The sequence below is a fragment of the Nicotiana sylvestris genome, chromosome 2, assembly GCF_000393655.2.
Source record: "Nicotiana sylvestris chromosome 2, ASM39365v2, whole genome shotgun sequence".
Taxonomy (NCBI): Eukaryota; Viridiplantae; Streptophyta; class Magnoliopsida; order Solanales; family Solanaceae; genus Nicotiana; species Nicotiana sylvestris.
Genome location: NC_091058.1, coordinates 71,773,099 through 71,789,540, shown reverse-complemented (window position 1 = coordinate 71,789,540; position 16,442 = coordinate 71,773,099). Strand labels below are relative to the sequence as shown.

The following is a 16,442-nucleotide window of genomic DNA, read 5'->3' as shown; positions in this document are numbered from 1 at the left end:
GTGATAGGAAGGAACTTCTCAAGAAATATCTAAGAAAATTGGTCCCAAGTAAGAGCAGGCGACTCAGCTAGTCTGGTCAACACATAATCCCTCCATCATTTCTTAGCGGAATCCGACAACTGAAATGCAGCAAAATCGACCCCATTGGTCTCCACTATACCCATGTTCCATAGCACCTCATGACAATTGTTAAGATAATCCTGGGGGTCCTCTGAAGATGCACCACTTAAGTGAACTGGAAAAAGCTTAGCAAATATGTCCAATCTCCATAAAGCCTTAGAAGACATTGTTGATCCATCACCAGCCTATGTCGCAACACCCGGCTAAACTACCCCAACTGGTTGGGCTGCTGGAGTCTAAAACTGGGGAGCTATCTACTCCGGAGTATGAGTAGCGGGTGTCTGTGCTCCCCCTCCCCCTCAGTTTGAGACACGGCTTGTACCATAGGAAATGTACCGGCTTGAGCCACACTCTTCATAAGTCCCACCAAACGGACCATAACATGCTGAAGCACTAGGGTGCGATGAACCCCTCCGGAACCTGAGTTGGTCCGACAGGCACAGCCTGTGCTAGAACCTCCTCGTCAAACTTCACCTGAGGCTCCGCTGCTGGTGCTGGTGCTCAAGCTCTGGTTGAGCCCTGCCCTTGCCTCGTCCTCGACCTCTTCCCCTTGTAGAAGCTGCCACTGGGGGCTCTGGCTGCTGCACAACTGAAGATGTGGTATGCATTCTCGCCATCTGCGAGAGAACAAAATACAAGGGTCCAATCAGCAATGATGGAATAATATTTCATGATAGAGAAGAATAAAAGTGAAATTGTTCCTAACTCTATAGCCTCCGGAAGACAAGTACAGACGTCTCCGTACCGATCCTCCAGACTCTACTAAGTTTGCGCGTGAGACCTATGTATCCTAGTGCTCAGATACCAACTTGTCATGATCCGGAATTCCCACCGTCGGGACCGTGATGGCGTGTAACATTTCACTTTCTAGGCAAGCCAATGTTAGAACAATTTATCCTCTCTTTTTTACAATTTAAACTTAATTAATAAAGAAGAACTGATTTAACTACAATAATCCAAATATAAATGCGGAAGCTAAAATCGTAAAACATCTTCTACACATCCCTGAACCCAGTGTCATAAGTGCACGAGCTTCTAGAGTAATACATACAAGGGTCTGAAATAAATACAAAGTTGTCCGAATGAAAATATACAGCTAAATAGAAATAAAGACGGGGACTTCAGGAGCTGCGGGCGTTGAGAAACTATACCTCAAGTTTCCACAGGCTATCCAATCTGAGCTCTCTTGTAGCCGCCACTGGGACCGACTCCAAAATCTGCACAGTGTGCAGAGTATAGTATCAGTACAACCGGCCCCATGTACTGGTAAGTGACGAGCTTAACCTCGACGAAGTAATGTTGAGTCTAACGCTGGTCACCTACACTACAACCTGTACGCAGTCTATAATAATGACAGAAAATGGGAATACTGAACAGAGTTAAATAGCCAACTGAAAATAATAACCACAACCTTAAGAATAAACCAGTGTCTCCCAAAATTTACCAGTCATTAACAATTCAAATAAAAATATTGGAAACCAATGCAACTCAAGAAATTAAAACATATAGGTTGTTGCGATGTGCAACCCTATTCCATCAGACAACACATAATCCTCCCTTATTCCATCACAATAGCATCAACAACAGAGATAATGTATATAAATATGTTGCGGCGCGCAACCCGATCCAACCATATATCAATATGAGTATCAAAGTTCACCCTTATTTCGCAACATCAATCCACCCTTATTCCACCTGTTGCGGCGTGCAACTTGATCCCTCTGTATAGTACAAATTCACCATTATTCCACCATATCAATCCACCCTTATTTACACCTGTTGTGGCGTGCAGCCCGATTTCACCGTATCAGTACCAAGCACTCAATGTACACAGTCAAATCAATAGTTCAATTCACAAAACCTTTACGATCAATAAATGTCAAATTGAACCGAAAAGGAAACCTTGTACAATAGAAGAATCTACACAAGTAATACTACACAGCGAGACCGACCTAGCAATTTATAACTAAACGGTGCGAGCAAGTCAATTTAAGCAAATAGTAGGGATTCGTGAAACTATGAAAAGAGCTAACATCATTAACAGAAGAAAGTATTGATTAACACGTAGCAGTTGAGCGTGGAAATCATTTAGAGCATATAACAGTTAAGACAGGAAAGAAAATAATTGCTGAAAAGCGGTAAATCAGGAAAACAGATAATCTGGCGGCGTATAAGCACTGGTCACTTTGCATATACGCCGCTCACATGAAATTCACATAGCACATACTCCAAGGATTCCTAATTCCCTCAAGACAAGGTTAGACAAACACTTATATCGCTCCAAAGACCACTCAAGGCTCAACCATAGCTTTGCCTTTCAAACACGCCTCCGAACCAACAATATCTAGCAAATTACCAACCAAACGATCCAAATTAAGCCTTAGGGACTACCCATGATTGTAAAGAATTCAATTTAGGTAATTATTGAAAAAGTTAACAAAAGTCAACACTCGGGCTCGCTTGGTCCAAACCCGAAATTCGGACCAAACCCCGATTGCCTATTCACCCCCGAGCCAGGTTATGTAATTTATTTTAGAATATGAGCTCAATTTGAGGTCAAAATCCCTAATTCTACCAAAACCCCCCAATTTCCACTATGAAAACTCTAGATTTTAAGTTGAAATCTTAGAAACAGTAGTGAAAGAATGAAAGAAACTAGTATAGAATCACTTACCAATGATTTGAGGAATAAAGAATTTTGAAAAAATCGCCCCTAGGATTTTCTTATTTTGAAAATTTAAAGAATGGGTGAAAGTCATAATTACCCAGCTGCAGATATTGCAAATGCGATGTCATGTTCGCAATTGTATTTGCGAACATCGTAATTGCGAGAAAGAGGTCGCAATTGCGAACTCCTTCAGAAATCCCAGCGATCGCAAATGCGATAAAACATCCGCAAATGCGAACCCTGTACCCCTCGCAAATGCGGTCTTTCTTTTGCAAATGCGAAGATTCTCAAAATAGTACTGAGTCACAAACGCGAACTTTAGCCTCGCAAATGCGAGTATATGATAGCCCAGCTACTCTTCGCATTTGCAATGAGTAGCTCACAAATGCAAACCCCTCAGAGGTCGCAAATGTGATGCCTGATCTCGCAAATGCGAGATCAGAGGCTTGCATAAAATCTGAAACACCAGCAACATTTTCCAAGTCAAATTTCACTCCGTAGCATATTCGAAACTCACCCGAGCCCTCGGGGCTCCAAATTAAACATGTAGACAAGTCTAAAAATATCATACGAACTTGCTCGCGCGATCAAATTGCCTAAATAACACCTAGAACTACGAATTTAGCACAAAATCAAATGGAATTCTAAAGAAAACTTTGAAACTTCTATTATCACTACCGGACGTCCGAATCACGTCAAACCAACTCCATTTCTCACCAAATTTCACCGACAAGTCATAAATATGGTATTGGACATATACCGGATTCCGAAATCAAAATACGGACCCAATATCCAAAAATCAACTATTGATCAAACATCTCAATTTCATTAAACCTTTAACTTTCAAATTTCAGTAAAGTTCGATATCTCGGGCTATGGACTTCCAAATTTGATTTTGGGCATACACCCAAGTCTCAAATCATGGTACGGACCCATCGGGACCATCAAAACACGAATTCAGGTCCGTTTGCTCAAAACATTGACCGAAGTCAACTCAAATGGATTTCAAAGAAAAATTTCCTATTTTCTCAGTTTTTAACATAAAAGCTTTTCGAAAACACGGTGGACTGCACACGTAAATTGTGGAGGACAAAAATGAGGGTTTTAAGGCTTCAGAACCTAGAATTAGGTTTTAAAACATAAGATAATCTATCAGATCATCACAACTAATAAAAATTAAAGGCCAAATTTATATTTTGAAACTAAAAGAGAAAATAAAATAAATGCACGTAATGCAAAAAAATATTTATAAGAAAATTCAATAGATTTGAAATATTATAAAAGAACTTTTGTTTTAGATTTTAGACTAATTCAAAGTTATATTTTAAAATAAAATATGATATTATTTTGAGCATATGTAAAACGCTAATTAAAATTTCTTAGTAGGGAAGAGAATGTATAACAGGAAAAGATAGATAATGCGAGCATACTTTAATTTTAATATTTATTTAACAATAAAATAAATTAAATTATTAAATAATACTCAAAATAACTATTAGTAGATTTAAATGATGAATGAGATCTGAGTAAGAGATAATAATGTAAAAATATATTAAATTTCTAGAATAAAAAAATTATAAATTTATTGATGATTATTAAAAGGGTAATAAATAAGGCATTAAGTCAATTTATAAGCTAGTAAAAGAACATATTACAGTGTAACAATATTAAGTAACAAATAATGCAAAAATTATAAGCAAGGACCAAAAAAGAAAAAAAAAGATCAGTCTAAAAATGTTGAAGAATAAGACTTATTTGAATTTGAGATGAAAAATAAAGTGACATTAAGAATGTTGTTAAAATAATATAATTTAATGTGCTCAAACAAGACAGATCACACCGTTACATGTTTAGTATTCTTTAATATTGACCGTAAAATATAATACAAGTGTCAAAATCAAGGGGTTTGGTTATTACGGATATAAAAAAAGAAAATAGGTTATCCACTATGAGATTTGTAAAATGTTTTCATGTCCGCATATCGCGCGGATACTAATACTAGTTTTGTTAATCCATCCATGGCATTATATGTGTTAGTATTTTCTTATTAAACCAAAAAAATTACAGTATATTTTTATAGTTGAAGACAATTTAATTGTAATTTTTTTATTTTTAATAACATATTGTTACTGCCACAGAAATGTCGTGATAATGTTTAAACAATCCCACATAGATCGAAACAAATGAAGTATAATATTGATACTATATAAGAAAGCTAAGTGCTAACGAGGAAGAGTAAACTAATTACACTCTTCAGATCCCTCCTCTTTTGCTGACGAATTGTATACTGTTAATTTCTCAACGTTAATCCTAATCTGCTTGCATAACTGAGCAACTCTGCTATCGACTTGCAGTCATACTAGCCATGCCCAACTCAAGCCCAACTTCTTCTTCTACAAGAACTGTTTCCAGTTCTTGGCCTGTCACTCTTTTCATCTCAGTATCAATACCAGTTATTCTAGGAGTAGTTGTTTACCAACTCGAGTCCTTCGAACCGGTTTCTTATCCAACCCATGTGCTCTCTAGCGACCCACCCATGGTCGTGCCAAAGCGCAACAATCAGATGCTCCGCGGCTCAGAAAAGATCGGAGTTGACCAGCTATTGTCACCTGAAGACGTAGCTTACGATCCGAATTGGGGAGTTATATACACTGGCTGTGTTGATGGGTGGGTCAAACGAGTAACAGTTAATGAATCAGTGGGGGATTCGAGGGTGGAGGACTGGGTTTTCACCGGCGGTAGACCACTTGGAGTTGCACTAGGACATTATGGTGAAGTTATCGTAGCCGATGCAGACAAGGTTAGTTGTTGACTTCTTGTCATCTTCCTTTCTTTTGGTATATTTTACACGTAATTTTTTGGAGTTGTTGAGATGCTTAGCTGTATACTACTGGTAGAAAAATGACTCAGTCACCTGGACCACAAGTATGAAAAAGTTTTTTAAAAAAATATTTGATTTGTCTACCTATATGGTAATATAGAACTAAATATTTATTTATAAAAAAAAATATAGAGATATAATTTTATTTCTCACTATTTGGATTATTTTAAACTTGCATTAATATAATAACTAGCACATTTTAATCAAGCATAAATTTTGAAGGACAATTTCGTCTTTAACTAAGCTAATACATGCATTAAAAAGCATTGTATTGCTAATACCATGATTTTCTATGCATTAGTTATGCATATGATAATACCAAATAGGATGTATAACTAATGCATAAGTTCAAAATATCTACCAAATAAGGTATTATTAATACACAAAGCTAATGCATGCATTATTTTATCCAATGCGTCCTACCAAACGACCCCTAAGGGGTAAAAACTTTGTGGGACCATGACATTTGTGGGGTTATAAAAAAAGTTATTAAGAGTAAAACGGAGAAAAAATAAAAAGTTTAAAATTAAATTATTTTTAATTGTAAAAAATGTGTCATTCTTTTTTAAACAGATTAATAAGAAAAGGGTGTTGTCTAGATTGAGGAGTACTAAATTGTAAGTATTGTAAATAATGGGATCAGTTGCATGTGCAGTATTTTGTTTTGGTCCCTCTCTGTCTCTCCCATTGCATGAGAAGTATTACTATTTGAAAAGTCGGACCGTTTTTCCTTTGGTCGTAAATTTCTCAAACTTTTTTTTTTAAAAAACTATTTTGAATCATTGCCAATGTTGACTTATAGGACTTTATTTTTTAAATATATATATATTTTATTTTTAAAAATTAAGTGGCGTGACCCTCGTACCATAAATCCCTTCACATAAATTTGGAGGAGAGCGAGTATAAGTACTATCAAAATATAAAACTCCCACCATTTTAGAGTAATTATACTAAGGTCCCATTAGTTTTTCTTCAAATAAGTAAATTTCAGTACCCCTTAGCCTGTGGAGTTCTGAAAACAGTTTTTTTTTTTTTTTTGGGTAATTAAAGTGTTTTAGTTACCAAACTTGTGAAATATTTACAGCGCCAAAACCAAAAGAAAGAAAACGACTGCACTAGACTGGGCAAACAAGCCCCAGTTCAACGTGCATCAACTAAGACTTCTAATGTCTCACACCTAAGACAGACATACTGGATGACCAAAACTAGCAATCTAGACAGGATATGAGTTTAACAGTTGAATGTAAGCTGCTAACTTAGGGGTTAGATTCGCTCTGAAATAAACCTCTTGAACGATCAATCTGATAACAACATCTGTTGTCTTCTCCTTGTTCTGAAAGATCCTGTTATTCCTCTCTTGCCATAAGCAGGGGTGTACGTAGCCCGATAACATCGGGTTCATCGGGTATAAATTTATATGCAAAAAATCACTAAAATCGCAATAAATTATAGATAAACTTATATAATGAGCAGGGGTGGCTGAATTATAAGGCCACTAAAGCAATGGCTCCGGGCCCCAACTTTTTTGGGGGCCCTGCTTTTTTTAAAAAGATGTATTCTATATATTATTTTTTGAAAAAATCGTACATATTAAAATATTTTTGATTTCTTATTTATTGGTAAAAAATTAAGATCACTAAGAATCTAAAAAAACATTGTCTTAACCTTGAATTTTCTTTAAAACATAATAGTTATTCTTATATTGATGGTTTAGATTTATTTTTCGAATAAAAAGTGTTAAGAGAAATAAGAAAAGTAGAAGATAATGATCTAATCTAAATACCCAATCAAATAAAAAAATATTGATTCTTTTCTAAATACATATATTGCTTATAGAATAATGTTAAAGTTCCCGTAACTATTGCCTCAATCGAAAGAAATTTTTCAAAATTAAAATTGATAAAATCTTATCTAAGATCAACAAATGTTCCAAGAGAGATTGAATGGATTAGATATATTATCAATTCGAAAGGAATTATTAGAACAAATCGATTATAAGATATTATTAATGATTTTGCATGTAAAATTACTAGAAAAGTAGATTTAATAAAAATATATATGATGATCTTTCTATTTTTGTAAAAATAAAATAAAATCTAGGGCCTCTCTGTGAAGCTTGGCTTTAGGCCCCCAATCTTGTTGAGTCGGCCCTGATAATGAGTTCAGTAGCAAGAAATTAAAGATTGAACTTGTAGAGTTTAAATCTTGAACCCGCCTCTGGGCATAACTAGTATACAACTGCCGCCAAAGTGACTCTATAAACACCAGCACTTGCACTTTTTCCTTTACACACCCTTTCAGCCCTTCAGATCTCATCTTTCCACTGCAAATTGTCCCTGGTAATACCTTGCCACAACAATAGCTTTTTCCATATGAAACCAGCTATCTCATAGCCAAAAAATAGATGTTGGATAGTTTCATTTTCCAGGTTGCAGAGTCGGCAGAGTATTTTTAACCCTTCTGGATGAACTAGAGCACCTATTGAGCCAGCATTAAAGTACAGCCCGATCCACTAAGCTCCCGCTATGCGCGGGGTTAGAGATTCCTAGTTATATGATAACAACTTTATCAGTTACGCCAAAGCTCCCTTTTGAGCAAGCATTATGTTATGATATTTAAAATTTTGAAAGGAAAAAAAAATTTGTACTATGTTCCTATCACCTATACAAAAAAAAAAAAAAAAAAAAAAAAAAAAATTGGAAAAAACTTAGACCACGAAATTTGTAAGAATCCTTTGAAAACTAAAGAAAACTCATAAACCTTTTGTTTTTAAGGATCAATATTGAATTGGGGACTGTACTAAGAAGCATAAGATCAGTTTGCTCTCAGCATAACCTCATATAATTGTTTAGAGGGAATGTTGGACAGGGCTTACTACTCAACGTTACTTCAGAGGGTGAAGTTAAAGTGCTAACAGAGGAAGCTGAAGGTCTGAAATTCAAATTGGCAGACGCCGTAGACATTGCAGAGGATGGCATGATATACTTCTCGGATGCTTCCTACAAATACAAATTCAAGGACTATATTTATGATTTTCTTGAAGGCAGACCTTACGGCAGATTGTTAAGTTATGATCCATTAACTAAACAGACCAAAACGCTACTTCGCGACCTGTATTTTGCTAATGGTGTTGCAGTCTCTCCAGATCAAAATTTTGTTATTTTTTGTGAAACCCCTTTGTAAGTCTTCAATTCTTTTAGTATTTCTTTAGCGGGCACCTTGATTTTCTGTTCAATTATTTCTATTTCCAATGGTTATAAATTGTAGGAGGATATGCAAGAAATACTACGTAAAAGGTGAAAGAAAAGGATCGGTGGATGTGTTTGTTGAGAATTTGCCTGGATATCCTGACAACATTCGTTACGATGGTGACAGTCATTATTGGATTGCATTTGCCACAGTAAGTTGAATATGCTAGTGTTTGTCATGAGCATATTCAGTAGTATATTTTTGCTGATAATTACTTCACAGGCGAAGACATATTCATGGGACTTGGCACAAAGATACCCATTCATCAGAAAGATAATGGCTATAATGGTGAAGTATGTTGGTCAGCCTCATGCAGAGAAAAATGGGGGTGTTGTATCTGTTGATTTACAAGGAAATCCGGTTGAACACTATTATGATCAGGACTTGACAATGGTGTCAAGCGCCACAAAGATTGGTGATCATTTGTACTGTGGTTCTGTAAAGTCTCCTTTCATGCTTCGCCTCAATCTGAAACAAAATCCTGCAGTTCATACTTCATAAAACACAGTTTTTTTTGCGCTGCAACCACCAAATAGAACTAGGGTCATCATCCTCTAGAGACAAACTACATAAGACATGCTGTAAAAGGTTATTTTTCAGCTCCATACTCTAATAGAATGTTTAATAGTTTATGAGTTTTCTTCTGCTAATAATATTTTATGAGATTTCTTGGAGTTTATGCTCGATCTGACTTCCTCAGATATCTGATAAAAGCTGCAGGAGCAAGATTAATAAAACACAAATATACTGTTTTAGGAGTACAACATTTCTTTTGCTCAGGATCATCTCATATCTATTGCTCATATTTTCTAATTTTATTACTTTAATTTATTTCTCTGTGACTTGGATGATCCAAGTGAGAGAAGCATACCCTCAATTTATACGGGAAGAAACCGCCATCAGATACATTATCAATGACACTAGCAGCCCCTCTTCGACCTCCCTTCATTAAATTGCTCAATTGCCAATACTGCTTCATTTTCTTCTTTTTTTGAATATTTTGTTTTCCTTTATTTAGCTCGGATTCTGTCTACGTCCCTCCCCTTTCCCTTACATTTCTTCTTCTTCTTTCTTTAATGTTTTTCTTTGTGTTATGTTGCATGCCCTGCTTGAAATTTGAGTTTGGCAGCACATGATGTGACCTCAATAGTACAAGAAAATTTAAAGCTTAGTTGAATAGAGAACACATGTTGTAATGAGACCCGGCTTAACTGAAGATAAACAAGGATTAAAACCAAACCACAAGTGGAATCTTTTCTTAGCTTCGAAAGATGCATAAAGAGGACTGCTGCTTCTTTCTATTTAAGAAAGACTGCCCAAGGCCTGTGCTTTTTCCCTTAGGATAAACTTTTTTACTTTTCCAGTAGAAGTTATTGGCAGATCTTCAAAAATGACAGTCCGAGGTGCCATATAATGAGGCAAATGATCCCGACAGAATTTGATTATTTCTTGAGCATCAACGTTGAATCCCTCCTCCAACTTGACGAATGCTCAAGGTGTCTGTCCCCAGTGATCATCTGGTATTGCTACTACAGCTGCTTCAAGGACTGCATGATGACTGCATAAAACTCTTTCCACCTAAACCGAGCAAATATTTTCACCACCCGAGAGTATAATATCCTTGATCGCGATCCTTCACTTCGATGTAGCCATCTGGATGTCTAACAGCAAGATCACCTGTATGAAACCATCCACCTCTATAGCTTCTTCTGTTGCTTTAAGATCTTTTAAGTATCCGCTCATCATAGTATTCCCTCTAAACATAATTTCACCCAGTCTTACCATCTTCTGGCACCCGCTCCATTGTGAGAGTATCTTTTACATCAACTTCCTGCATCGAAAAGTGTGGCACTCCTTGTCTTGCTTTACGAACATATCTTTCATCGGGAGGTAAAGTTTCCCACTCTGGCTCCCAAAGGCAAGATGTACAGCGACCATTCTCCGTGAGCCCATATAGATGAGATACGGAAAATCCTAACTCCTCCATCTTGGAAAGGATATCCAGAGGTAGTGAACCACCTGTCATTATGTCAACCTTGTGAGGAAGTGGTTTTCGGTCACTTGGGGGTGAATTTGCAATCATAGTAAGGGCAGTTGGTGCTGCGCTCATATGTGTGACCTTGTGGAGGGATATGTTATCAAATATGTCCTTTGTAGAGACGCGTCTTAGGAAAACATTAGTGCCACCAAGTGCAGCCAAACCCCAAGCAAGGCACCATCCATTGCTGTGAAATGTTGGAACAGTCCAAAGATATGTAGGCATTGAGCCCATCTCATGAATAAAAGAAGCAGCAATTGCACTGAGATATGCACCTCTGTAATTGAAAACAATTCCTTCGTGATGTTGTCCCAGAAGTATAGTTAACAGTTAACACTAATAGGGTCAAATTCACTTAATGGCCGCCTTATAGCAAAATCATTGTTTCCAGTTGCCAGAAGAGTTTCATATTCATTAATGTAAGAAGTTGCAACATAAGGGAGATTTTCAGAATCAGGGATTAATACGAGGAGAGTTTTGTTTTGTCATCTGCAAGAAGATCCAGTGCTCCTTGCGCAACATCAACCAACTGCTGGTCAACGAAAATGATTTTAGCTTATGAATGCCTCAGGAAAACTGATATCATAGCTGAATCATGGCGTGGGTTCAATGTACAAAGCCCTGCTCCTGCGATTGGCACTGCAAAATGCAATTCTTGTACTGCAGGTACATTAGGGGCCACTGTTGCAACCTACAGAAGAATTTAAAATTACAACCTGAGAATTTAAGGGTTGAGATGACTAGCTTACAGGAAAGATATTTTTTGTGGATAGTGGATCCACCATATAGTTGGAAGGGGGAGAATTGTTAGTTTTTCCAACAATTATGGTGATGTATGGGAGAGGTAAGCAATGATGCAACTCTCCTTAGTGAGATAAGCAATGATGCAATGAGTGGTAGGTGAGATGGGAATATTGCAAATTGATCCTTCTTGGTAGGTGAGATTTGCACTTTTGGTCCCTATCTCAAAACTATAAATACCCCCTTCCATTTCATTGTATAACACACCAAAAAATATATCAAAACTCAAGAAGAAAGAGTTTGAGAGGGAGAGAGATATAGTTCCTTTAGGAATGTTTCCTAACAGGGGAGTGACAAAATAGTGAGTAGAAATACTAGTCGGGTATTTTTCGGGAAACACTTTTGTGTGCGCCACTATTTTGGGTAGAGCTCAGGAATTGTTGTACCTCCAAATTATTGGGGAAGTCTCTCTTTGTATGCCTGCTAAATGTTTTAGTGGAAGTTGGTGTCGGATTTGTGGACGTAGCCTAAACGTTTTAGGTGAACCACGTTAAATATTGTGTCATTTATTTTTGGTTTCGTTGATCATTTATTTTATTCCGATGTGCAGTAGTGTTTAGTGCCACCGGGTCCTAACAAGTGGCATCAGAGCTTTGGTTAGAGTACTATTCATACGTACGGTACTATTCATCCATACGGGCACTATTCATATCCACGGTTACTATTCACCGTCGGAATTTTTTTTAGATTGCAGAAGTCTGTCAAATTCTGATCTAAATGGAGGCGAGGACAAGCAAGATGGTCAACCTGAATGGCACAAATTATCACTTATGGAGAAACAAGATGAAGGATCTCCTGTTCGTGACAAAGATGCACCTGCCGGTGTTCAGTTCTCAGAAACCTGAAGATAAGTCAGACGAGGACTGGGAATTTGAGCACAACCAAGTGTGCGGCTACATACGGCAATTTGTTGAAGACAATGTGTACAACCACATTTCTGGTGTGACACATGCAAGGTCGTTATGGGACAAGCTCGAAGAGTTGTATGCCTCTAAAACAGGTAACAACAAATTATTTTACTTGACAAAATTAATGCAAGTAAAATATGTAGAAGGGACAACTGTGGCAGATCACCTTAATGAAATACAAGGGATTGTCGACCAGTTGTCGGGAATGGGCATAAAGTTCGATGACGAGGTACTTGCTCTTATGGTGCTGGCAACACTCCCAGAGTCATGGGAAACCTTGAAGGTTTCAATCACCAATTCTGCACCCAACGGTGTGGTAAACATGGAGACAGTCAAGAGTGGCATTCTGAATGAAGAAATGAGACGCCGATCACAAGGAACATCTTCTTCACAGTCAGAGGTGTTGGCTGTTACGACCAGGGGGAGAAGTCAAAATAAGAGCCAGAGTAACAGAGATAAGAGCAGAGGTAAATCCAACAAATTTGCAAATGTTGAGTGCCATTACTGCAAAAAGAAGGGGCATATCAAAAGATTTTGCCGACAGTTCCAGAATGACCAGAAGAAGAACAAAGGCAAAAAGGTGAAGCCCGAAGAAAGCAGTGATGATGAAACGAACTCCTTTGGTGAGTTCAACGTTGTCTACGATGACGACATTATCAATCTGACAACCCAAGAGATGACCTGGGTGATTGATAGTGGGGCTACCATTCATGCGACGCCACGGAGAGAACTCTTCTCATCTTACACACCTGGAGACTTTGGTCGTGTAAAGATGGGAAATGCCAATTTCTCAACAGTTGTAGGCAAAGGTGATGTTTGCCTAGAGACCATGAATGGGATGAAGCTACTTTTAAGAGATGTCAGGCATGTTCCAGATATGCGCCTGAATCTGATCTCCGTAGACAAGCTCGATGAGGAAGGTTACTGCAATACCTTCCATAATGGCCAATGGAAGCTCACGAAGGGCTCATTGGTGGTGGCGCGGGGCACGAAGCAGTCAAAGTTGTACGTGACCCAGGCGAGCATCTCCCAACAAGTTATAAATGTTGCGGAGAATGATAGCAATATCAAGTTGTGGCATAGACGTCTTGGCCACATGAGTGAGAAGTCAATGGCGCGTTTGGTAAAGAAGAACGCCTTACCAGGTCTAAACCAGATCCAGTTGAAGAAGTGTGCTGACTGTTTAGCTGGGAAACAAAACAGAGTTTCGTTCAAAAGATTCCCTCCTTCCAGAAGGCAAAATGTGTTGGATCTGGTACACTCAGATGTATGTGGACCTTTCAAGAAGTCCCTCGGTGGTGCCCGATATTTCGTGACCTTTATTGATGATCATTCACGAAAGACATGGGTATACACGCTGAAGACCAAGGATCAAGTGTTTCAAGTTTTCAAACAGTTTCTGACCTTGGTGGAAAGAGAGACTGGTAAGAAGTTGAAGTGCATCCGGACAGACAATGGCGGTGAATACCAGGGTCAATTTGATGCTTACTGTAAAGAGCATGGTATTCGACATCAGTTCACACCTCCTAAAACTCCCCAGTTGAATGGCTTGGCTGAGAGGATGAACAGAACTTTGATCGAGAGAACCAGATGTTTACTCTCTCATTCAAAGTTACCAAAGGCTTTCTGGGGTGAAGCTCTAGTTACAGCAGCCTATGTGCTGAACCATTCACCCTGTGTCCCTCTTCAGTACGAGGCTCCAGAAAAGATTTGGTCAGGAAGAGATATCTCTTATGATCAATTACGGGTATTTGGCTGCAAAGCCTATGTCCATGTTCCGAAAGATGAAAGGAGCAAACTTGATGTCAAGACAAGGGAGTGTGTATTCATCGGCTATGGTCAAGACATGCTTGGCTATAAGTTCTATGATCCGGTGCAGAAGAAGCTCGTCAGGAGTCGAGATGTCGTGTTCGTTGAGGACCAAACAATTGAAGACATTGACAAAGTAGAGAAGTCCACTGATGATTCTGCTGAGTTTGAGTTGCCTCCAACAGTGGTGCCGAGACAAGTTGGAGATGATGTTCAGGATAATCAACCTGAAGCCCCTGATCTTCCTAATGAAGATGAACCAGCAGATACTGAAGGTAACGAGGACAATGGTGATGATGATGCAGACGAGGAGGATCAACCTCAACCACCAATCCTCAATAACCCTCCTTATCACACAAGATCTGGAAGAGTTGTGCAACAGTCTACCAGATATTCTCCACATGAGTATGTGTTACTCACTGACGGGGGAGAACCCGACAGCTTTGAAGAAGCTATTGATGATGAACATAAGGAGAAGTGGATAGAAGCCATGCAAGACGAGATGAAATCCTTGCATGAGAACAAGACGTTTGAGCTGGTGAAGTTGCCGAAAGGCAAGAGAGCTTTGAAGAATAAGTGGGTGTTCAAGATGAAGCATGATGAACACAATTCCCTTCCGAGATTCAAAGCAAGATTGGTCGTCAAAGGTTTCAATCAAAGGAAAGGCATTGACTTTGATGAAATATTCTCACCAGTTGTGAAAATGACCTCAATACGCACGGTGCTGGGATTAGCAGCAAGCCTCAACCTGGAGGTTGAGCAGATGGATGTAAAAACCGCCTTCCTACATGGTGATTTGGAAGAGGAGATATACATGGAGCAACCAGACGGTTTCCAGCAAAAGGGGAAAGAGGACTGCGTTTGTAGATTGAGGAAAAGCCTCTATGGCTTAAAACAGGCACCAAGGCAGTGGTACAAGAAGTTCGAGTCGGTGATGGGGCAACACGGCTACAAGAAGACAACTTCAGACCATTGTGTGTTCGCTCAGAAGTTTTCTGACGATGATTTCATCATCCTATTGCTCTATGTGGATGATATGTTGATTGTTGGCCGGAATGTTTCCAGAATTAATAGCTTAAAAGAACAGCTAAGCAAGTTCTTCGCCATGAAAGACTTGGGGCCAGCAAAACAGATCCTTGGGATGAGGATTATGCGAGACCGAGAAGCCAAGAAGTTATGGTTGTCTCAGGAGAAGTACATCGAGAAGGTACTTCAACGGTTCAACATGGAGAAAACTAAAGCAGTTAGCTGTCCTCTTGCTAACCACTTTAGATTGAGCACCAAGCAAAGCCCGTCAACAGATGATGAGAGAAGAAAGATGGAGCGGATTCCATATGCTTCAGTAGTAGGAAGTTTGATGTATGCCATGGTTTGTACACGGCCAGATATCGCTCACGCTGTAGGAGTGGTAAGTAGATTTCTTTCTAATCCAGGAAAGGAACATTGGGATGCTGTTAAGTGGATTCTCAGGTATCTTCGAGGAACCTCCAAACTATGCTTATGTTTTGGAGAAGACAACCCTGTGTTGGTTGGCTATACTGATGCAGATATGGCCGGAGATGTTGATTCTAGAAAATCAACTTCAGGATACTTGATTAACTTTTCAGGGGGAGCTGTGTCATGGCAATCAAAGTTGCAAAAATGTGTTGCATTATCAACTACTGAAGCTGAATTCATCGCAGCAACGGAGGCTTGCAAAGAATTGATATGGATGAAGAAGTTCTTAACTGAACTTGGATTTTCGCAAGACGGTTATCAGTTATTTTGTGATAGTCAAAGTGCTATCCACCTTGCGAAGAATGCCTCATTCCATTCCAGATCCAAACATATTGATGTGAGATATAATTGGATCAGGGATGTGTTGGAGAAGAGGATGTTGCGGCTTGAAAAGATCCATACAGACGAAAATGGATCGGACATGTTGACCAAGACTTTACCGAAAGGGAAGTTTGAGTTCTGTAGAGAAGC

At 38.6% G+C, this 16,442-nt stretch overlaps 1 protein-coding gene and 1 pseudogene across 1 annotated transcript; one reads left to right on the top strand and one right to left on the bottom strand.

Moving 5' to 3' along the window:
* The first annotated feature begins 4,957 nt into the window (after positions 1 to 4,957).
* Positions 4,958 to 9,595, top strand: LOC104232545 (protein STRICTOSIDINE SYNTHASE-LIKE 6-like). Its single transcript, XM_009785772.2, has 4 exons — positions 4,958 to 5,588; positions 8,538 to 8,848; positions 8,937 to 9,069; positions 9,141 to 9,595. The coding sequence occupies exons 1-4, from the start codon at positions 5,154 to 5,156 to the stop codon at positions 9,417 to 9,419; spliced, it is 1,158 nt and encodes a 385-aa protein (XP_009784074.1). The 5' UTR covers positions 4,958 to 5,153; the 3' UTR covers positions 9,420 to 9,595.
* A 98-nt stretch (positions 9,596 to 9,693) lies between these two features.
* LOC104232546 (isovalerate--CoA ligase AAE2-like) lies at positions 9,694 to 11,741 on the bottom strand (annotated as a pseudogene).
* Between the last annotated feature and the right edge of the window lie 4,701 nt (positions 11,742 to 16,442).

Coding starts and splice junctions, on each gene's coding strand:
- LOC104232545 (XM_009785772.2), top strand. CDS start 5,154: ATGCCCAACTCAAGCCCAACTTCTTCTTCTACAAGAACTGTTTCCAGT. Junction 5,589..8,537: donor TCGTAGCCGATGCAGACAAG/GTTAGTTGTTGA, acceptor AATGTTGGACAG/GGCTTACTACTCAACGTTAC. Junction 8,849..8,936: donor ATTTTTTGTGAAACCCCTTT/GTAAGTCTTCAA, acceptor TATAAATTGTAG/GAGGATATGCAAGAAATACT.